We start from the raw sequence: 21,891 nt of genomic DNA, 5'->3' as shown, positions 1-21,891 counted from the left end.
GAGAAGATGACCCAAACCCATCTGCAAAGGGGTCGGTCATGTAGGGAAGTTTGGTCTGGCAGGGAGCCCCAGGCTGGGAGGGTACCCCAAACTCTCCATGGGCTCTAAGACTGAATCAGGCTTTCCTGCAGACAGCAGCAGTAAGCTGGAGCCTTTACCTTGGCTGCTCAAGTTCGGCCAGTTTCCAGAAAGGAGGCTGTAGGGTGTCTGCACTGCCCACTAGGCATTTCCCATCACCATCAGCACCACGTCACCATCATCACCACCATCATCACCACCATCATCACCACCATCTACTTAACACTTATCAAGTTCTCGCTGTGTGTTAGGAACTACATTAAGTACCTTATTCAATTGCTTACAAACCTTCCAGAAGCATCCATCCACAGAGGGAAGAGGTGATGGGGCCTCCCTGGTGGCACAGGGGTTAAAGACAGCGCTACCAAGCTACCAAGCTATTGCCAGCCACTGCACTATGAGTTCGATCCCCAGCCAGGGAGCTTACCCACATGGCGCGGCAGACCTCTCCTGACTCCCCGCCGCTCCCCTCAACCAGTCTGCCTGTTCTGCTCCCCACTCTGTCTCTGGTGGATCCTCTCACCCCTGTACCTCTGGCCTGTACCCCAGTTCTTGTGTGCATAAATAAAGAAAAGGAAAAAGAAAAAAAGGAAATGAATCTTAGGAAACAGTTTTCAGAAAGTAGCAGGAGGAAGAAGGAAAAGCCCCTCCCTTTCCTTCTCTGGGTAAATAATATTTTTCTTCCTCGCAGATGGTGGCCCTGGAACACCATGAGCGGCAGCACGGGCAGATGCCCTGGGCCAGCTGCAGTCACTATTTCCAGACCTTTTGTTTTCTGCTGCAGCTTGGAATGGGTGGTTTTAGGAACCTGCACAGGCACTGATGGAGCCGGTTAAGACAGAAGAAGGCAGGCAAAGTAGAACAGGGAGGGGCTGCTGGCTGGGGGAGGAGTATTGCAATGTGAGAAAGAGAGAGAGGCAGGAGAGCAGAGCCTGGAGCGGAAGGGGAGTGGGGGGAAAGGGAGGGACCCCCGAGCTCCGCCACACCGGGAGAGGATGCAGGTCGCCTTCCAGTCAATTCTGCACACACCTCCTCCAGGAAGCTTTCCCTGACCACTCTCCAAGCTGGAGGAGTCTCCCACTAAAAATAGCATCCTGTGTGACAAACCACGCGGGGAACGGCCTACCCGCGGGGCCGCTGCCAGACTAGATGCAGCCTCACGTCCAGCGGAGCCCAGCACTGCCCAGAAACAGCGCTTGTTGTAAAAGGATCTACAGGCCTCCCTGGCGGTGCAGGGGCTAAGTCTCAGTGCTATCAAGCTATCGGCAGCCACTGCGGCACCAGTTCGATCCCCGGCCAGCCAGGGAGCTGACCCACAGGGCGCAGGGGACCTCTCCCGTCTCCCCGCTGCTCCCCTCCGCAGTGTGTTTCAGTAGATCCGCCTGTTCTGCTCCCCACTGTCTCTGGTGAGTCCTTTCAACCTCCCGGCACCTCTGGCCTGCACCCCAGGTCTTGTATGCATAAATAAATAAAACAAACCTTTAAAAGGCTCTTCCTGGCGGTATTCCTCCCCCTATGCACAAACTCTACTTCACAATACGCAGAGGGGTGGGGGGTCAGGAGGCACGTCGCGCTCACCAGGGGATATACAGAGGTGCTGGCGTCCTTTTGAAACAAAACGTCCTCGGTGGTGGTGGACACCAGCGACTCGGCCAGGAGCGCGGCTGTGGGCGGGAATTCCTTTTCCTTCATCAACTGCGATATCTTTCTTTCTCTTCTTCCTTCTTCCTCAGAGTCTCTCTGCCCCTGTTCCACTTTGTCTTGACTCACTGCCTCGGCTTCAGACCGGCGCTCGCCTGAGGCCTGCCTTTCAGGGGAGGTAAGCTGCTGCTCTTCGGAAATGTTTTGATCCAAATCAAGAGATTGCAACTGTGGGCTCTCATCATCCAGGGGCTCCCCTGTTCCCCAACTCTCTGACGGTAGAGAAGGCCCGGACTCGTGACCCACGTCGGTTTTCTTAAAAAAAAAAAAGAAAGACAAGGAGGTCCTGATGTCAGATCCCACCCCTGCTCCTTTTCATGCCCAGACAGCCAGCCTTGGCGGGGCCTCCTGCGGGAATGACGGGGCGTTTTGAAAGGGAGGTGGAGGTACTCGGGACTTGGAGCCCATGGCTCACAGGGTGTCGGCTTACGCGGCCTAGGGTGACCCACCCCAGCAACATCATTCTCCAAACGGGGGCTGCCCTCAGGAGTCACTGCTGGGGCCAGAGCTGGGCTCCGCTGCAGGGAGAGGACGCGGGCACCTGCGTCGCTGCTCCCACACTGACTCTCCAAGACAAGCACGTGCTGACCCCCCAGCCCGTTAAGGCAGTTCTGCACACACCTCCTCCAGGAAGCTTTCCCTGACCACCCTCCAAGCTGGATTAAGTAGTTCGGGCCTTTTCTAAACAGCAGTCATAGCTCACAAACAACGGGGATGCGTCTGAGAAAGCGGCCTTCCGCGGGCCTGGAGCCGTGTGGACATCGGGGGGGCGTCCTGGCGCAGCCAGAGGGCACAAGCGGGGACCCCGGGAGCACGCGGCCCCGCTCCCCACGCAGTCGGCGGGGAGCACCGCTCCGGCCGCACTCGGCTCGCGCCTAGGGTGTCACGGGCCTGCCCTGCCGCCCGCCCCCAGCGCCCCAGGCCGGTCCTGAGGACGTGCTTGGCTCGGCACCGCCTCGAGGGGCGCCCAGCGAGCGGGGGCGAGGCTGTGAGGGCGCGCGGCCGCGGTACTTACTGAGGACGCTCCGGGCACGCCGGGCCCCGGCTCCGCCGACCAACGTCTCTCCAGACCCGCCCGGGCGCGGGGCTCTCGCCCTCCGCTCCCCCGGCCTGGCCGGTCGCCTGCACGGCCTCTCCCGCAGCGCCCCCCGCCGCCGGCTCACCCCCGCCCTCGCTTCCCTCCCTGGCCCCCTCCTCCTCCCTGCCCGCTCCCTCCTCCTCCCTGGCCCACCCTCCTCCTCCTCCCTGCCCCCTCCCTCCTCCCTCCCTGCCCCCTCCCTCCTCCTCCCTGGCCCAACCCTCCTCCTCCTCCTCCTCCTCCTCCTCCTCCTCCTCCTCCTCCTCCTCGTCTCCCTCCTCCCTGGCCCCCTCCTCCTCCTTCCCTCCGCCTAGTGCTCCCTCCCCCTCCTCCCGCTCCTCCTCCTGCCCCGACGCCGCTGCCCTCTCCCCCGCCCCCTCCTCGCCCCCGGCCCCCCTCCCTCCCCCCGGGCCTCTCTTTCCTCCTCCTCCTCCCGCTCCTCCTCCGCCCCCCGCCGCTCCCCCTCCTCCCGCCGCTCCTCCCGCGAGGGTCCCGGTGCGGAAGCGCCGTCGTCCTCCTCTGGGTCCGGCCGCGCGTTTTCTGTTTCTTTCTTATTCGAGTTATGTTCTTCCTCCGCGTCCGTCCGTCCGTCCGCCATCCCTGCCTCCGGGGGCTTCTCTTCCGCCCCGAGGGTCCTCCCCGCGGGGTGCCCTGGAAGAGGCCGACCGCTGACCGCGGGGTCCCCCCCGCCCCCCCGCCCCCCCGCGGGACCCCGGGCCTGGGCCCTCCCGGGACGGGCGTCCAGCCGGGCGCGCGGGCTGAGCGACCTCCCGGCAGCGAGGGGCGCGGCGCGGGGCAGGGCGTGGGCTTCGTGGGCGCCGCTCCTGGCCCCCACGGCCAGCCCCGTCGCTGCGCGGTCACCCCGTTCCCCGCCCCGGCGTCTGACTTCGCTCGTTCTGCGGAGACGCGGGAAACGCCCCCCGGGCTCAGCCGCTGCGCCGGCAGCTGTCCGCGCTGCCCCGAGGCCCGTCCGCGCCCCCGGCCCCCCCGGCCCCCCCCCCCGGCCCGCAGCCCACGGGGTGTGCGGCCCGAGCCCCCCTGACCGTCTCCAGCCGGGGCCCCGGCGGAGCGTCGCGCTTCTCAGCCGGACTCTGCCCGGGAATCCTAACGGGGCGGGGGGCGAGGGGGGTCCGTGGGGAGCACGCCAGGGGCCGCCTCCTCCCCCAGCTCAGGGGCCCCCCGGGCCGCCCGCAAGGGGTCCCCCTGGGCCCCGACTCACGGCGCGCCCACCCCTGTCCTCCAAGGCCGGGCTGTCCCGCCGCCTGCACCCCTCGGGCACCTCCCGGGCCTCCCGCGGCCGCCGCTTCTCCGCTCGGGCTCCCTAGTTACGGTTGCCACCCAAGCCCGGTCCCCAAGGCAACCCCGAGCGCCGCGGGCGACCCGCCGTAAAGCGGGAGGGAGGTGCGGTCGCGCGGGGACGGCGCGCCCCCTGCCGGCCGGGGGAGGACTCGCCGCCCCTCCCGCCGCAGCGGCCGGGACAGCCCCGGGCCTTCGGGAAGCTTGACTGTGTGAAGCGAGCCTGTGCAAGCGTCTGGTAACATTCTCTGTGCAAAAGAAAGTCCGTCTTTTAACAGCCGACCGCGGCCCCCACACCTCCTGAGGGGCACCGTGTGCCGTGTTAACTCGCTGGGCTTGGGTGTCACGCAGGTTATCATGTAACAGTTTGCTGTTCCCGCAAAACCTTTCTGCACCACCAGTAAGGCTAAACCTGAGGATGGCTCTGCCTGGCAGCGGACTCCCACCGCACAAGGCCATGCTGGGGTACCTGACCAGAGACCTGCAGACACCCAGCCAGCGGCTCTGGGGCAGGAAGCCCCGCGGTGCTATCATTTTAGGAGAATGTGATTGATTCCCCCTACCTGCCCCCCAAATGCCCTGTGCTGGCTGATGAATATGTACACATCTCAGAAAGAAGAGGGGAAGGGAGGAATAAAGCAAACGGTACACGCTGCGTTTATTATCGTCTAAGGCTTATAAAAAAAACAGACCAGAGGACACCGCAACGAGAACACACCATTTAAACAGCAACCACTGGGAAGCTCAACCCGTCTGCAGCCACTGAAGGGATTGCGGCGTGTGCGTGCTGGCGAGGGCACAGTTTGGGGAAATGCGCTCCACAGGAAGGCTTGCCAGGGGGGCATTAGAACCTGGGCTGGAGGCACACCCCCAGACGCACTGCCATCACTGGTCCCCGAAAGCACAGGCAGGCTTGGCAGAAGTGGCACAGATGCGTGACATGGTGAAGGGAGGCAGAGCAAGACACAGGGTCACAAGGAGTTACTGAAGCCCATTTTGCCACGTTAGAGAAAACATAAGGAGGATCAGCACGTCAAGGCGTCGGATCCACACACACCACACCACGCTCCCTTAGGCAGCGTCAAGCCCGTCCGCACGGTCCTGGAGACGTGTCACAAGGCTGGATGGTCAAGTAGCACTGGACGTTGATCTGCGGAGTTTTATTTGGAAGTGAAGGGAGCGCGCTGCCCTCTGGTGGGTGACGGAGGGGGTGCCGCGCCTGGGGAGCCACCCGGAGCTCCAACTTCTTTACTCTCTAAGGGGAGCAGTTGTGGCAGAGGAGCTCCGGGCGGAGGCCCCCCGCTGCTCAGCCTCTTCTGGATGGGTGCTGGGGCGGGCACAGCAGTGGGGTGCGGCATCTCCCCTCGAGGATGGCATCCCTGAGGCGACCTGGTCAAATCTTGACTCCAGCACAACCGCAGGCTTACTTTGCCCAGCTTTCTGTGAGGATGTTCTAACTGCTGAGCTTCGGTTTGAGAGGTTCATAAGTAATTCAGGTGGCGTGATAACATGGTCACATCAGCACTTCAAAACTGTTTATTTGGGGGGGAAAAGTCCTAAAAGAATAAAGTCCCATCAGCACCTGCCTTTTAAACTGAGCCCACGCGCCCACAATCCAGAGGCTTCCCATCTGGGTCCATGGCCTAACTTGCAAAAGATGCTAAACACAAGTGAAGTTTTTAACGATGCCTTAGTCCTGGGAGGTTACAGTGGGAGGCCACGGGGTTCCCACCACCCAGAAGTTCAGGCTTCCAGCCTCTTCCAGATCCTTAAACTTCGGGGAGAGAAGGAAGGGAGGGAATCCCTGATCAACCCAAGTCAGGGGCAAAGGAAGATGCTCCCTGTTCCTGTGCCCAGGGCCAGTCATCTTTGCAAAGGGATGATGTTGCAGCTGCAAGAGAAAAGAAAAAGGAACAGAGTTCAGTTTGGGGGCTCCGGTCAGGATGGACAGAAGGGGATCCCTTTAGGCTTTTCCCTACATCTTTATTCTTTCAAAGCAAATGCCCAGTTAATGAAAGAACCAGCAAGATCAGGGCTCCCTCCACCTCCGTCCCAGTAAGCACATTCCTGCAAGTGTTTACCGAGCATTTCTGCAGGCATTCTGGGGACCCCCTTCAGTTCCAGGACCCCCTGCTTTATGTCCAGCAAACGTTCCCGTGCCGCGGCAGAGAGAACAGAGAAGATACTTTACCCCAGCAGTCCTTTTCCGGCCCAGCGTGTTGGGACGAGTCTAAGCTGATGACTTTCCCCTCTGCGGATCACTGTCACGTTCAGGGGTTTCTGGAAGGAAAAGCAGCTCATTTCGCGCACAGCTCTCTCAGTGCTCAAACAAGGTCAGGCTCTAGTATGGAGCCTCTGTTTTGTGCTGGGCAGACTGGTAAGGGGCTTATTTTAAGCCTGAGCCTGCAACTGGCAGGAGAGCGGGGGCCTGGCACGCTCGGGCCAGCGAGCAGGGCTGCGAACTTTCCTGGGGGGTACTCGTCCTCCCCCCAGTTCAGACTGGACTCCCAGTTCAGTGAAGTGGCAGGTCTGGGCAGCTGGAAACCCACGGGGCCTCCTTGGCGCCGTCTGTCACGTTGAGGTCCACCTGTTTCACCTCCTAGATGCCTCTGAGTGGCCCGCCTCCTTCCCCTCCAGCCCACTCATCGCAGCCACCACTGTCTCTAGACTCAGCCGCCAACTCCCATCAATTCTCTACCTCGCATCTGGAGAAATCGGCCCAGAGTAACGAAGCCACTAACATCTGTTACTCTCCAGTTTGGGGGTGCACGGCTCCCTACTGTCCCTCAAGGAGAAAGAGCAAAATCCTCACCGGGGACTGCAGGCCTGGCCCCCCTCCACTCCCCGCTCCAGCCCGGCTTCTCTGTCCTCCCAGCTCCCGTCAAGGCCTGCTGGAAGGATCCTCTCCCCGCCCGTCTCCCCAACTTCATCAGCATCTAAACACGTATAGATGCTCAGGAACATCTCCTTCACCCCCAAATTAGTCAGGACCCCATTATTTACTTTGCTAGCCTCCTTGTACTTTTCCTTCAGGTGATCTCTCAACACTGACCAGTGTGGCCACGTAGCTGTGACCACAGGACTGGTGCTTGTCTCCCCACCCGTGCCTCCAAGGCAGGCCCTTGATGACCTGCCTTGCTCCCCATTAGCACCGGCACCGGGCTGGCCAGCACGCAGAGTTGGGCAGGGAGGCCCACAGAGGGAGGGGGCAGGGATTCTATTCTTTCTTGATTGTTTTTTGCACTGTTTACGATACACATGCATGATTTTTATTACTGAGACAAATTTCACCATTTAAAAGCACATGATTCAGGGTCTCCCCTGGTGGCGCAGGTGGTTGAGCACCGCGTTGTGAAGCTGTCTGCAGCCTCTGCAGCGCGGGTTCGACACTGCCCAGCCGGTGAGGGTCCCACATGACGTGGCAGACCTCTCCTGTCGCACCCGCTGCTTCCCTCAGCAGTGTATTTCAGTCAGTCTGCCTGTTCTGTTCCCCGCTCTGTCTCTGGTGAATCCTCTCACCCTCCCACACATCTGACCTATATCCTGGTTCTTGTATAAATCAATCAATCTTTAAAAAAATAAAAATAAAAATAAAGCACATGATTCAGTGGGTTTCAATCTCTTCCTCTGAAAACATACATGTTTTGTCCCAAAACACACATTTAGAAAGTTATACAAAGAAACAGAGCTCTGACTGCAACAGCACGATCTCGATGTTTCCAGAAAACTGGAAACTACCTAAATGCCCGACAACAGCATGCTGTTGGTTTTTCAATTCACAGAGCTGTCCCGCACACCTGGAGCCTCACTCGCAAGTTGGGCTCCGGCCCCAGGAGAATCCAGGGCCCTGGGGGGTGAGCTCCCCCCAGGCTCTCTCAGCTTTCATCTGTTTGCATCCTGGAATTCCCCTATGAAATTTCATTTGCAAAAAAAGGTTCTGTTGCTAAAAAAAGGACTGAGTAACTACTCTGGGGAAGGATTTAGAGAGCTACAAAAAGCCAAAGACTATACCTAACCAGGAAAGGTGGGCTGGAAACAGGGGCCACTACCAGTAATCACCCGCACTGGAAACAACCGAAATGCCCCTCACCCCCAGCCTGGGTAAGCAATCGGGGCTTGTCTACCAGCGGAGCACTACTCAGCAACAGGAGGGAGGAGCCAAAGAGACGCCCCCACATGGAAGAACCTCAGATCATGATGCGAGTAAAGAAGCCAGGTTAAGAGACCACACACAGGCCCGTGCAGATGATGTTGTGGAAAAGATGAACTACGCAGCTGGAGCACAGACCAGAGCCCGCCTGTGGGTGAGGAGTTAACCACAAAGGGACACAGCACCATTTCTGGACACTATGGATCATTTGGTGACAGTTCTCGTCTATACTGTACTCTGAAAAAGGTGAATTTTGCTGTAAGTAAATTATACCTTGATAAAAACAAGTCATAGCCCTGTACGCCAGCGCAGACAGACCTTCCCTGGAAGGACGTGCGGCCTGACAGCCTCTGATGGAACGGAAAGGGACTTGAAGAAGACTTTCATTCTGTGTTTTTGGTTTGGTTTTGACCATGTATGTACTACACGTGTTTACAGAACAAGCCAGCAGCAAAGAGGCCAGAGAACTACAAAGTGTACAAGTGTATCAAGTCACACAAGAGATGTGAGTACCCCAGAATATGCTAGAAAGCTGCCCTAGCAGGCAGGGGGATGAAAAACAGATACTTTGGGGGCCTCCCTGGTGGCCTAGGGGTTAAGTCTCAGCGCTATCACGTCTATGGCCTGACTTTGATCTCCGGCCAGGGAGCTGTCCACAGCACAGCAGACCTCTCCTGTCTCCCCGCTGCTCCCCTCGGCAGTGTATTTCAGTAGATCCGCCTGTCCTGCTCCCCACTCTGTCTCTGGTGAATGCTCCCCACCCTACTCCTCTGTCCTACACCTCAGTTCTTCTACACAAAAATAAAATAAAAACCTTACAATAAAGGAAAAATTCTTAAAAAAAAAATGATGACTGAACAGTAAAGGGATAACACAGACACATAAGTAAAAGGGGAAAGAAGTCCACACAGACAAGGAATGGCCACAAAATGAGAAGTTCCGAGACAGGGCACAAGCTGGTAACTGAGCAAGTAGAGAATATAGAAACCTTGTGTGGTGGTTTTAGACTATGTCCCTAAATTCTTTGATATTCCTTCCTTCAAGAGGAAAAGCCTAATCTCCCCCTGAGTGTAGGCTGGACTCAGTGAGTCACTTCTAACGACTCAGTGACAGTCTGTGTCCTCAGAGACTGGGTCAAAGACACTGCTGTAGCTTCCTCTGCCCGCTCTCTTGAACACTGGCTCAGGGGACGGTCACCATATTGTGAGGACACTCAAGCAGCCCCATGCAGAGGCCACATGGCTTAAAGCTGACTCCTCCCGCCCATAGCCATGTGAGAGAAGCATCTCAGGAGCTAGTTTCCCAGCCCCTCTCAAGCCTCCACACTACTAAGACCTCCTGAGGACCCCAAGCCAGGAGCACCCCATTCAGCCTCCCTGGATGCCTGCCCCTCAGAAGCTGTGAACAGCTATTAGTTGTTTCAAGCTGCTTCGTTTGGGGGTGATTTTTCACTCACTGATAGACAAATAATACACCCTTTAGAGAATGATGTTAAAAGGAAGCCAACAAGGAAAACAAATTTTTTGAGGGAACCCTAGAAAGGATAAGAACAGACAAGAAAACAAAATGAAGAATGTAACACGCTGGGCCTTCCTGGTAGTGCAAGGGGTTAAGCACCAGGCTATGAAGCAATCTCCAGCCGGCCAGGGAGAAACCCACATGGCATGGCAGACCTGTCCTGTCACGCCCGCTGCTCCCCTTAGCAGTGTATTTCGTCAGTCTGCCTGTTCTGTTCCCCGCTCTGTCTCTGGTGGATCTTCTCACCCTCCCCGCATCTCTGGCCTGTACCCCAGGTCTTGATTGCATAAATAAATAAATCTTAAAAAAAAAAAAAAAAAGAATGTAACACATTGGAATTTGATATGTAACAGGTGGCAATATAAATAAGTGGGTCAAGCATTTTCTACTCCATAAAAGGTATCAGCACAGTACATTTCCTTTTGGGGGAGAAAATTTAGTGCCTTACCTCACAACATTCACAACATTAAACCCAGATTAGGTATATACTCAAGAGAACTGAAAATACATCCACACAAATACTTGCATGTGAATGTTCGGAGCATTATTATTCAACATTACCAAAAAGTAGAAACCACCCCCATATTCATCAACGAATGAATGGGTAAATTAGACACACCGCGGCGTCTCCACACAACGGGACACTGATCGGGCATAAGAAGGAATGAAATGCCACGCCTGTTCCAATGCTGACGGACCCTGAAAACGTGTCAGGGAAAGAAGGTCGTCACCAAAGGTCACACAGCTTGTGACCCCGTTTATATGAAATGTCCAGAATAAGCAAATCCATTCCAACAGAGCCGTTCTGGTTGGGGGGGAGGGAGAGTGGGGGGACCGCCAGTGGGAACCCCGTCCTAGGCGATGAGGACAGGCTAGAACTGATGGTGGTGAGGGACTCACAGCTCTGCGCACAGGCTGACACTGATCCGTGCACTTCCAATGGTGCCCCCATAAAACTTACACAACTTACACAGATGGATTCAAGAATAACGAAGGAGCAAAAGAACACCACTAGATTTTCTCCAAGCAGACACAAAATGCAAAAGCCACAACGTAAAAGACTGATGAGACTGACAGTCAGAATTTCAAACTTGCAGCAGGCACAGACCCGACGAGGTGCCAGTGTGGAAGTGGGGGCCTGACTGCTGGGGGGGCAGGGCAGCTGGCCAGGCACCTCCTTCTGACAGTTACACGGGACAAGCAGCGTGAACGGCAGGAAGTGAGAGGGCGGAAGGCAAGGCAAGAACTGCTGTGTAAAGAGAAGATTTTGCTCGGGAACCAAAAACTTTAGGAAATAACTTCTTTAGCTTTGAGTCCCATCTTTCTCTTGCAAAGCACAGGTCTCTGTTGAGGTTCCACTACCAAGAAAAGAGCCAGAAGGGCCTCACTGAGGTGTCATTTGTACAAGAGTGGGAGGTGAGGGAGGAAGGTGAGGGCCACTGGGCAGAAAAGCATTCCAGGAGGAGGAACAGCCGATGCGAAAGCAGCTGTCAAAGGTGACAGCAACTCTAGGTCACTGACCAGATGCCGCAGGCCCCAACTCACCCCCTCGCTGTGCTGCACCACACTCCCAATGTTCTGGAGCGACTGGAAGTTCTGGGTGTTCACAGAGCCAAACTCCACAATCTCATCGTCCACCTGCAGGCCCTACAGAGAAGAGAAAACGGAAACCAGGCTAGAGGCTCGAGGTGGTGCTTCTGCTCCTCACCTTCCAGCACCGGTGGGCCAACAGGCCAAGCTCGTCTTGAACAGGGAGAAGATGGCAGTGACTCAGACACCTCACAAGGGGGTGATGGGGGACTGGCCATCCTCCACGTTCTGACTACTGTGAATAATGTTGCTACGAACATCATGCGCAAGTGTTTACATAGACATGGAATTCAAGTTTAATCCCACAGCCACCTTCCAGGAAAGGTGCAAATCTTTGCCCATTTCACCCAAGTGGACAAGCCTCAAAGACCGGGCATAACTAGGCCCAGCACACAGAGCTCCCAGCGGTGGCCCTGGGCCCTGAATCCAGGTCCTGCCAGTTGTCCTTACTGATCACAAGACTGAGTCACATAAAGTCCGTCTTGCTGACCCTGGATGAATGGTGATGTGCTCTAAGGAGGGGGTCCCTCTAATCCTGTCAGCCTTGTGCCTGTCGCTGCTGGTTTGGGGGTTCCAAGGGCAAACTTGCTTAAGTTTTGACCCCAGATTGAAACAGGCACAGACTGACCCGCGCCTGGCCCTGGGTGGAGATTGCAGAGAGCAGCGTCTGACTTCCCCTCACCTGCTTGGAGCTGCTGCCACCTCCAGAGTTGGGACTTTGGGCGGACCTGGACACCTTTACTAGAACCGCACAAGGGGGAGCCCAGGGCCACCGCCGGGGAGCTCTGTGTCATAGGCCAAGTTATGCCCAGTCTTTGAGGCTTCTCCCTTCAGGTGAAGTGAGGAAAGATTCGTGCCTTTCCCAGAAGGTGGTTATGGGATTAAATTTTAATTACACGTCTACGTAAACACTTGCGCGTGATGCTCACAGCAATATCATCCAGAGTCAAAAATGGAAACCAAAGCAGAACGGAGAAACAAAATATAGTTGAGTCACACAACGGACAACCACTCAGTCACAAGAGTGAATGAAATGGAGACGTGGGCGGACCCTGAAAATGTGGAGCAAGTGGAGAAGGCAGCCATGCGGGCCACATGCCCTGGGGTCCTGCTGACACGAAGTCTCCCAAAGAGCGGCATTCACCTGGAGCAGACTGTGGCCCCAGGGTGGAGGGGGCTGGCGGAGCGGGGGTAAAGTCAGTTGGCACAGGGGTTCTTCTCAGGATAAGGGAATGTATTCCGGGTTGGCTGAGGAGATGGACACAGAGCTCTGTGCACACACCAACGGCTACTGAAGCGTAAGTTCTACATAGGTCAGCTTTACAGTACGGATCATATCTCAGTAAACCCGTTTAAAACATGGGCCTCCCCTGGTGGAGCAGTGGCTGAGCGCTGGGCTGCGAAGCTGCCGGCAGCCTCTGCAGCACTGGTTCGATCCCCGGCCGCCAGCGAGGGTCCCACACGGCGCGCAGACCTCTCCTGTCTCGCCCGCTGCTCCCTCAGCAGTGTATTTCGTCAGTCTGCCTGTTCTGTTCCCTACTCTGGCTCTGGTGAATTCTCTCACCCTCCAGCGCTTCTGACCATACCCAGTGCTTGTATAAATAAATAAATAAATCTTTAAAAAAATAAATGTGCCAGGTAACGGGCCTCCCTGGTGGCGCAAGGGGTTAAGCACTGCACTATGAAAAATTTGACAGTCTGCAGCCTCTGCAGCATGAGTTCGATCCCCAGCCCGCCAGGGAGCAACCTACATGGCAAAGCAGACCTCTCCTGTCTCGCCCACTGCTCCCCTCAGCAGTGTACTTCAGTCAGTCTGCCTGTTCTGCTCCCCACTCTGTCTCTGGTGGATCCTCTCACCTCCTGCACCTCTAGCCTGTACCCCAGTTCGTGTATGCATTAATAAATCTTTAAAAAAAATAAAATGAAATAAATAAAAAATAAAACGTGCCAGGTGATGTAGGATTCTTTTGGCAGGATGCCTGAGGCAAACCAAGGTTCAGCCAATGTTGAGCCTGGCACTCAGTAACCAGAAAAAAGCAGCCCCAAGGAACATTCCTCCCCTCTCCTAGGAGATCTATCACCTACCTCATGCCCCCATCACTTTAATGGGCAGCGAAAGCTGACCCCTCTCCAAAGCCCTGGCCCCAGCAGGGGCTTGACCCCTGCAGGCCGCAGTCATGGTAAGTGATTTTAAGCTGCACGCAGTGGGCCTGTCCATTCCCAGGAGCCTCCCACCACTGCCCCTGAACCACAGGGCCCTCTGGGTATGGGATAGGCTTACTGCCTCACTGGCAGGGGAGCCAGGGCTGATGCTGTTGACTTTGGCGAAGGGCTGTGGGGTGCTGAGGCCCTCGCTCTGGCCCAGGTTGCGGCTCATGGCCTCTTTGTGGGCCTCAGCCAGGTCCCGGGCCTGCTTCTCCTTGTCACGAGCGTGCAGCTGGTGCAGGGCCTCCTCCACCTGTTTCATCACGGCCTTGTGATCGTTCTGCAAGCCTGGGAGGAGGAGACCGTGTCAGGAAGACAGCTGAGGACGCATGACTCCCACGTCTACTCACTGACCATTCAACGAACCTTACTACATGGCAGACATTCGGCGAGAGGCTGAAGCCAAATCTGTGAACAAGACAGTTGAGCTACCCTCAAGAAGCTTCCAGTCTTGCAAGGAAAACAGCGATGGACAAGTCATTCCAATGAAGCCTGCTGACCGCCACTAAGGGCCCACCCAGCTGGAAAGCTGACCCAGGAGATCCGGGAAGGCTGCCAGAGGCAGTGCTGTTTCATCTGAGACCCGGAAGGGAGGAATCGTGCAGCTGAATCCACAGCACAAGGGGTGCTGCGCACAGGGGCGAGCAGGTGGCCAGGGAAGCGAGTGAAGGGGCTGGGGGAAGGACCTCACTCTTCTCTTAGTGCCTGTTCAAGAAAAAGCGATGCACAAGTCCATGGAGACCTGCTGGCGGAGGCTCAGCATGATGTCTGATCCGGGACAGGTTAACAGGGAGAAGAGCCGGCGACCAGGAGTTGGGGGGAAATTAAAATGGCCACATCAAAATGTTTTGAACTGTCATGTGGCCAACTAAGTCACCCCTGCAGGTCAGGCCTGCAGAGTGGTTGGATTTTGTTAATGTCTTAACCTGAAAACAAGCCCCCCAACTCTGAATGCTCTGACACCGGGCATTCACACAGTTCCCTCTGAGGAGTTTCATCGACCCAAGCCAGCCTGTGCTGCCAGCCAAGCCGCATCCAGCCTGTATGGGTCACAGACCCGCAAGTTCCCAGAGGGCCTTCGACTAGGGGCGTGCATGGCTACTGGACCTGGCTCTTCTGGTCCTGTCACTTCAGGGCAAAGCTGGACTTCAGGGGCTCCACCCAAACCCCAGATGCAGATAAGAGAAAAGAACCCAGAATAGAGTAAGTGGAGGCACATATCTGGGCAGGAAGACGGAAAATGTGTCGGAGGAGAATAGGCGGTTCACCTCTTGACTCCAAAAGATACCCCACTCCCAAGACAATAAACCCCATGAGGACCCCCCAGAACCCTCAGCAAGCCCTGGCAGGCAGTGAGCAGAGACCTAGAGTGACTGGGTAGTAGAATGAGTGACCTTATTTACAATATTGCAATTCAAAATTTAATTTTTTTTCTTGGATAAAAGATCTCCAAAGTGTATTTCAAAATCGAAACCTGCAGTTGGAACAAACGTACCATCCTCGTGTGAAATGCTAATGCCAGGGGGGACTGAGCAGAGAGAATGTGGGACCTCTCTATCATTTTCCCAATTTTTCTGTAAATCAAGTTGTTTTTAAAAAGTCTTTTTAAAAATGAAATAAACTTGTACTTTTTCAGAAGCCCAGTAAGACGGAATAACTCAGCCAGATTCTGAAGTTCAATGAAGTCATTCAGACAGTGTGATGTTAGCACCCAAAGGGGTAATCAGCGGGACAGGGCAAACAGCCAGAAAGAGACTTAAGCATGTCTGAACATTCACGGCATTATACTGCTGGCATTTCAAACGAATGGGGAAAGAACAGACTATTTAACAAATGGTATTGGAACATCTGGCTAACCATTTGTGGGGGAAAAAGTCAGTGTCCCTCCCCACTGTAGGCTGGCAGCCCCCAAAGCTCCCCCAGAAGCCCCCACCATGGAAACAAGGGAATATATCCCCAGGGAGTTGAAGGGTTAGCCAAAAGCCCCAAATTTCCCTCCAGTCTGATTGTCTAAGCAGGGTTTTCCCCGACGCTGTATCTTCCACTCTGTTTTATTACAAAAATGGCATGCTTCTCGCCCCCAAATCCTCCGGAAAAATGATGCTCTAAGAAGAATTCTAGGATCATATTGTGGCTTTGGGGATCTCTGGTTTTTTAACCTGTGCCCCCATCCCCAGGGTGCTTCGGCCCCCACCAAGTGCGGTCTTGTATCAGAACACGGATGGAGGTGGAGTCGAGATTCAAGAGGGCAAAAGAGAAGTCATGATGGGAGTGAGCAATGTGGGCGACAAACGCCCCTCGGGCGCGACTTTCTCACGAAGACCGCGGGTGCCCCCTGCACCAAGGACGCGCACATCTTAATCCCAGGGTCAGTGAACGTGTCACTTCAAATGGCAAGAGGGGCTTGACAGAGGCGCTGAAGCCACGGACGGGGCCGGGAGCCTGCATTATCCAGGCGGTGGGCCCACGTGAGCGCCGGGGTCTTCATCAGAGAAAGGCGGAGGCAGGAGAGTGCGAGAAAGAGATGTGATGACAGCAGCAGAGGCTGGAGGGCACGGACCCCTGATGCTGGAGACGGAGGAAGGGCCGCCAGCCCAGGAAGGTGGGCGCTTCTAGAAACTGGACAAGACAAAGAAACGGGCTCTTCCCTACAGTTTCCAAAAGGGACACGGCAGCCCTGCTGACACTTTGATCTCAGCCCCATGGAATCCACTTGGATGTCTCACCCCAGAACTCTAAGGTAAGAACTCTGCATCGTTTTAAGCCACTCAGTCTCTGGCAACTGTTACAGCAAAAACAGAAAACTAACACCTCACCCAACCTCTCTCGCCACTCGTTCCATGATGGTGAAGACAGACACATAAGGAGGAAATTTTATCTGTGACGGTGACACGCCCATCATGGCCCAACCGGAGACCACTGCCCACGTCCCGCAGGCAGGGGGGCCGAGAGAGGCAAGGAGAAACTGACGGGAGGGTAGGGTTTGCAGGGTGGATCCCCAAAAGGAGGGGTGCTAAGCTGCGCAGGATCTTCTACCCTTCCTACCTTCCTTGTCCCCTTCCTGCCCCCCTGGCACAAGACAGGTGACTGAAGAGGGAAGGCTGCCCGTGGAGGGCAGAGCCTGGGTTTCTGGCGGCCGGCCTCACTCTGCCCACCTCCACGTGCCTTTCCTGAGACTCGACCCTTTTATAGTCGCGTGACCATAGTCAGGTCACTCTCGTTAACAACCAAACAGATTTCCTAACACGTAACTGACCTCATTAGGACCATCAGCAGTATCTGACTTGGGTTTCTGGTGCAATAAAGTGACGTAAAGTTACAAAACAAAACGCAAAATGAAGCCCTGCACACAGAACCCCAGATTCTAAGTCATTCCCTGAGTTCTCAGCCCCGTGATGGAGACAAGGAGACGGGCCCATTAAGGCAGGAGAGAGGGAGGAGGTGATATGGAATAGAGCTGATCTCATCCATGGGCCTTTTACACCCCTGCGGCGAGGTGGGGGCGCCCCTCGAGGGCCACTCACAGACAATGTTGTGCCGGGCGGTGCGGACTTGGTACAGGTCCACGTCTGAGCGGGGGTAGCCCTCGCAGTCCACCAGCGGCTCGCTCATCCCAACACCTTTTTGCTGTGGGAAGGAGATGTGGTTAAAAAAAATTCACAGGAATGAAGTCCTCAAAACCTTTCCCAGACCCCTCTCGTCTGCAGCCACAACCAAGGCGACAGCAACCACAGCTGCATGGACTGACGGCTTAGGGCACGCCAGGCCCATCTCTCAACGACCCTCTGAGGTGGCATGTTCTTTCATTTATTTTTTTTAAGATTTATTTTATTTATGCATGTATCAAGAACTGGGGTACAGACCAGAGGTGCACGGGGGTGAGAGGATTCACCAGAGACAGAGTGGGGAGCAGCGGGGAGACAGGAGAGGTCTGCTGCGCCATGTGGATCAGCTCCCTGGCCGGGGATCGAACTCATGCTACAGTGGCTGCAGACAGCTTCATAGTGCTGAGACTTAACCCCTTACGCCACCAGGGAGGCCCAGTATATTCTTTTAATGAATGTTTAATGACATAGGAAGGCGGGAGACCATTCTCCTTTTTTGAAGTTCGAACAGTGCAGATAAAACTCAGCACTCTTTGAACATCATTCCCAAGGCCAGTCTCTTCCTCCGCTCCTCCCAGCCCTCCTTCCCGACACCTGGCTGGCGACCTTGAAGCTGGAGGGGAGTGAAAGCCCCAAAGAGCACCCAGCTGGGGCAGGACTGTGGTTCTTCTGGAAATAAAGAGATCTAAGAGGACTTTCAAAGAGGCTTTTCATCTCTGGAAGGATACAGCAGTATCACCAGGTGTCTCTGGGGCAGGGAACTGGATGGGAGGGAGACTTCTCATTTGATATCCTTTTGTAGACTTTGAATTTTGATAATGGGCATGTGCCCCCTACTTAAAACAATACACTGTTCAACATCCTCAAGTCTTTTCCTACACAAGTCAGAGCATGGACACAAGCAGTGAAATGCCCTATGATGCAGGGATGGTGCCATCATTATATATTTTTGTAAAGATGTATTTATTTATGCATACAAGAGCTGGGGTGCAGGCCAGAGATGCAGGGGGTGAGAGGATTCACCAGAGACAGAGCAGGACCAGAACAGACAGATCCACTGAAATACACTGCTGAGGGGGGCAGTGGGGAGACAGGAGAGGTCTGCTGCGCCATGTGGGTAGCTCCCTGGCCAGGGATCAAATTCAGGCTACAGTGGCTGAGGATAGCTTCATAGTGCTTGTGCCACCAGGGAGGCCAGTCATTGTATTTTGTTTTGACTCTCAATTCTGCGCCTAACAGTATGGGTACCCTTGGCTAAGACACTCACTTCTCTAAGCCTCACTTCCTCAATTATAAAATGAGAATACTGGCACTCAGCTCCCTCCTCACTTGTGAGAAGTGACGAGCTGGCCTGTGCAGAATGCCCAGTGCAGTCCAGACACATTCAGACTGAGGTGGACAGTGCCCCCTGGAGCTCTGGCCCCCAGAGCCGGTAAACGTGGCCTTGTTAGGAAAAAAGATCTTTGCAAAAGTAGTTAAGAATCTCAAGATGAGTTCATCCTGGACTTAGGTGAGCTCTTAAATCCAAGAACAGGTGTCCTTATGAGAGAAAGGAGGGCAGTCTAGCGCACAGAGAGGAGGCCAGGAAGGCAGAGACTGGAGTTACACAGCTACAAGCCCACCAGGGCCAGCAGCCTCCAGAAATTAGGAGAGAAGCATGGAACAGATTCTTCCTCAGCATGTCTAGAAGGAACCTGGTCAACACCTTGATTTTGGCCTGCTGGCCTCCAGAACTGTGCGACAATACATTTCTGTTGTTTTTAAGTCACCCAGTTTGTTAAGGTGGCCCGGGGAGAGTAATCTACATGGAAAATAATAAATGATGGTGATTATTTAGCAAAGAGACAAGCTGCCCACTGTCCTGCCCACGGGTACCAGGAAAACGGGTTCTTTTTACTTCTCTCATGTTCTCTCCACAAGCCTCTGGGTCACACATACTGTTTCCTTTTGGAAAGAAAAAGGAGACTCCTACACTCCCTTGACACAAGACTCACTGTAAATACAGCTTTCACGTACCAGGGGTCAACCCCCCGTACCTGCCTGTGGCCATTCCACAATGGCTGAGGTGACTGACCTTCCTGAGACTACATAAGACACTGCTTTCCAAGTAGGGCCCCACACCAGGCATCAGATGACTCTGACCCCAGAGTACTTTCCCCTCTCCACTTATCTCCATGCACAAGGAAAAAGCCTCCTCTTGACATTAGTCTTTATAAGCCTCCCCTCCCACCCCCACCACGTGCCATCTCTGGGTCCCTCCATTTTGTTTTAACAATTTTGAGATAAGACCTCCCTGGTGGCGCAAGGGGTTAAGACACAGCACTATGAAGCTATCCCCAGCCAGGGAGCTACCCACATGGCGCAGCAGACCTCTCCTGTCTCGCCCATTGCTCCCCTCAGCAGTGTATTTCAGTAGATCTGCCTGTTCTGCTCCTCACTCTCTCTGATGAATCCTGTCACCTCCCCTGCATCTCTGGCCTGCACCCCAGTAAAAAAGTGGGCCACCTTAAGAAAAATATCAAGAATGCATCAGTACAGGAAGTATATGGATACAGCATCGGGTTTATGGTAGAAGAGTAGCTAAAATTCGAGAAATTGCTGGCAGAGCCCTTGATTCCAGATTCACAGGTTCCAACAGGCCTAAGATGAGAATTCTATGTCGTGACTTTGAGCAAGTAATTTCTCCTTTCTCGGCTTGGGGGAAACATACCAGCTTCACAGGTATTGTGCAGATTTCATGATAAAACACACCCATAAACCAGCAACCTTTAAGCAGAGTCAGCACCCAGTAAAAATGGTAACCTGACCTCCATACCACACTTCATCTTACACCCATCACCTGAAAGGCCTCCATCCACCCTATAGAGGATGTAGTTAATGCACCCTTCCTCTGATTTGTGGTTTTACACTACGTGGCATGAGAAAAACTGTATCAGTTCTGGCGTCAGATAGTCCTGGGAACTAGTCTTACCACTGTCACTTCCTAGTCGCCTGACTCTAGGCAAGGGTTTGCCACACTCTGGACCTCACTTTCCTCCTCGTACAGTAAGGATAATGAGTTTTACGTGTCACTCAAAGCTTGGTCTTTAGACCAGAAGCTCTGGTCAGACTGAATTTTTACAAGATCCCCAGCCGATTCGCACATACAAAGTTTAAGAAGCTCGGGCTGGAAGGTGGTTAGCAAAGCACAGGACATCGGGGAAGGCAGTGATTATCCCCTTGCCTCTGCAAACTCATCAGCTCTGGGACTGGAGGCAAGTTGGAATTCAGCCACGTGTCTTTCCTGGCCCCCACAGGGGCGGGAGGGTAACAGAATCACCCCAAGGGTGGCTGCGAGCGTGAAAAGCGCTGAGCAATGTCAGCCCCACAAACAGGCCCGGCTCGGCGCGGGACCACAGGAGAGTCCCGGGGACTCGCGGCGCCGGCCTCGCCGCCTGCTGCCCACAAGGCCGCGGCGCCCGGGCCTCCCGCGGGGGTGCGGGGAGCCCGCCCGGCCTCCCAGGCCTTCCGGGTCGGGGGCGCGGGTCCGGAGGCCCGGGCACGCCCCCAACCCGCCCGGAGCCCCGCGCCCCACTCACGCTCTCCAGCACGTCGTAATTGGCCTTGATCTGCGCCTCGATCTCCTCCTTGCGCCGGATCAGCTCCTGGACGTCGCTGACTGTCACCGCGCCCGCCTCCGCCGCGCCCCCGCTCCCCCCGGCTTCCTTGTCCGACATCGCGGTCCAGGCGGGCGATCCAGGCCGCAGAGCTTCCCGGCTGCGGACGCCCGAGAAGACTGTGGCTACGGCTCCTCTCGCGGGCCAAAACACCGTGGCCGTCCGCGAGCGCCAGTCGGGGCGGGGGCGGAGCTTTTGTCTGGTGGGTGTGGTTTGGGGCGGGGTCAGGGAGCCACGCCCCTCCGGAGCAAGCGGTTGGGCCTGGCTCGCCAGGAGCAGTGTGGGGCTCTTACCACTGCCGTATTCTTAGTGCGGTTTTGATAGTCATCTGTCAAAGAGCTGTCATTTTGCCAATAAATTCCTCCTGTGTGCTTTACACTGCTCTTAGGGCCTGAGGGGTAAAAGGATCCAGGACGCCCCTCCCTGGTGGCCTGGAGGTTAAGGCTCAGCACTGTCACCACAACAGCCTGAGTTCCATCCCCAGCCAGGGAGCTACCCACATGGCGCAGCAGACCTCTCCTGACTCGCCTGCTGCACCCCTCAGCAGTGTATCTCAGTAGATCTGCCTGTTCTGCTCCCCACTCTGGTGAATCCTCTCCCCCCCACACACACACCTCTGGCCTACACCCCAGATCTTCAGTGCAAAGAAAAATGAAAAGCAGCTCAGTGACCACCACAAATTAAATCCTCTATAAATGCTGGTAAAGAGCATAGTGATAATAACAATACTAATAAATTGCTAGTATTATTAATGTATTAACAACCTCATGAATCCAGGACTACTAGTATTGAGAAAACATCTCAATAACCAACCTTCCTAACTAGCAAATTAAGCAGCCAAATGTCAACCCAGTTAACCATGACACCTAGCACATAACAAGGGCTTCCTAATATTTACGCTGAAAAGAACACCTTCACCTATGTAGTTTTCAAACATGTTTTCCCTGAATCTAATCATGAAAAACAAACACAAATCTAACTTGAGGGACATTCTTCAAAACAACTATTAATAGC

The 21,891-nt window shown here is 55.0% G+C and overlaps 2 protein-coding genes across 3 annotated transcripts in view; both read right to left on the bottom strand.

The window, feature by feature from the left end:
- The window catches only part of CFAP251 (cilia and flagella associated protein 251), a gene marked incomplete at its 5' end in the record, with an annotated part of 46,710 nt that extends 43,805 nt beyond the window's left edge, over positions 1-2,905 (bottom strand). The window contains 2 exons of the mRNA XM_037509866.2: positions 1,657-2,034; positions 2,795-2,905. Of these exons, the coding sequence (XP_037365763.1) occupies positions 1,657-2,034; positions 2,795-2,905 (489 nt within the window). The remainder of the gene's footprint in view (positions 1-1,656; positions 2,035-2,794) is intronic.
- Positions 2,906-4,687: 1,782 nt separating this feature from the next.
- On the bottom strand, positions 4,688-21,015 carry PSMD9 (proteasome 26S subunit, non-ATPase 9). 2 transcript variants are annotated; one of them, XM_037511233.2, is made up of 6 exons: positions 20,800-21,012; positions 17,141-17,243; positions 13,693-13,904; positions 11,367-11,468; positions 6,345-6,433; positions 4,691-6,044 (listed from the first exon to the last, which is right to left on the bottom strand). In XM_037511233.2, exons 1-6 carry the CDS (start codon positions 20,935-20,937, stop codon positions 6,017-6,019), a joined length of 672 nt encoding a protein of 223 aa, XP_037367130.1. In that variant the 5' UTR covers positions 20,938-21,012; the 3' UTR covers positions 4,691-6,016. The 2 variants fall into 2 exon arrangements, with proteins under 2 accessions (XP_037367131.1, XP_037367130.1); XM_037511234.2 differs by lacking the exon at positions 11,367-11,468 and having other exon boundaries at positions 4,688-6,044; positions 20,800-21,015.
- Positions 21,016-21,891: the final 876 nt, after the last annotated feature.

The sequence above is a fragment of the Talpa occidentalis genome, unplaced genomic scaffold (assembly GCF_014898055.3).
Source record: "Talpa occidentalis isolate TD23 unplaced genomic scaffold, MPIMG_talOcc4v2.1 talOcc4.14, whole genome shotgun sequence".
Lineage (NCBI taxonomy): Eukaryota > Metazoa > Chordata > Mammalia > Eulipotyphla > Talpidae > Talpa > Talpa occidentalis.
Note: the sequence above shows the minus strand (reverse complement) of the source record. Positions and strands in the feature narration are given on the sequence as shown.

Excerpts from the sequence above, each read along its gene's own strand:
- PSMD9 (XM_037511233.2), bottom strand. The coding sequence starts at position 20,937 with ATGTCGGACAAGGAAGCCGGGGGGAGCGGGGGCGCGGCGGAGGCGGGC. Across the intron at positions 11,469-13,692 it reads GCTCCCCTGCCAGTGAGGCA|GGCCTGCAGGTGGACGATGA; the intron begins GTAAGCCTATCC and ends TCTTCTCTGTAG. Across the intron at positions 6,045-6,344 it reads GCCGGAAAAGGACTGCTGGG|CTGCAACATCATCCCTTTGC; the intron begins GTAAAGTATCTT and ends TTTCTCTTGCAG.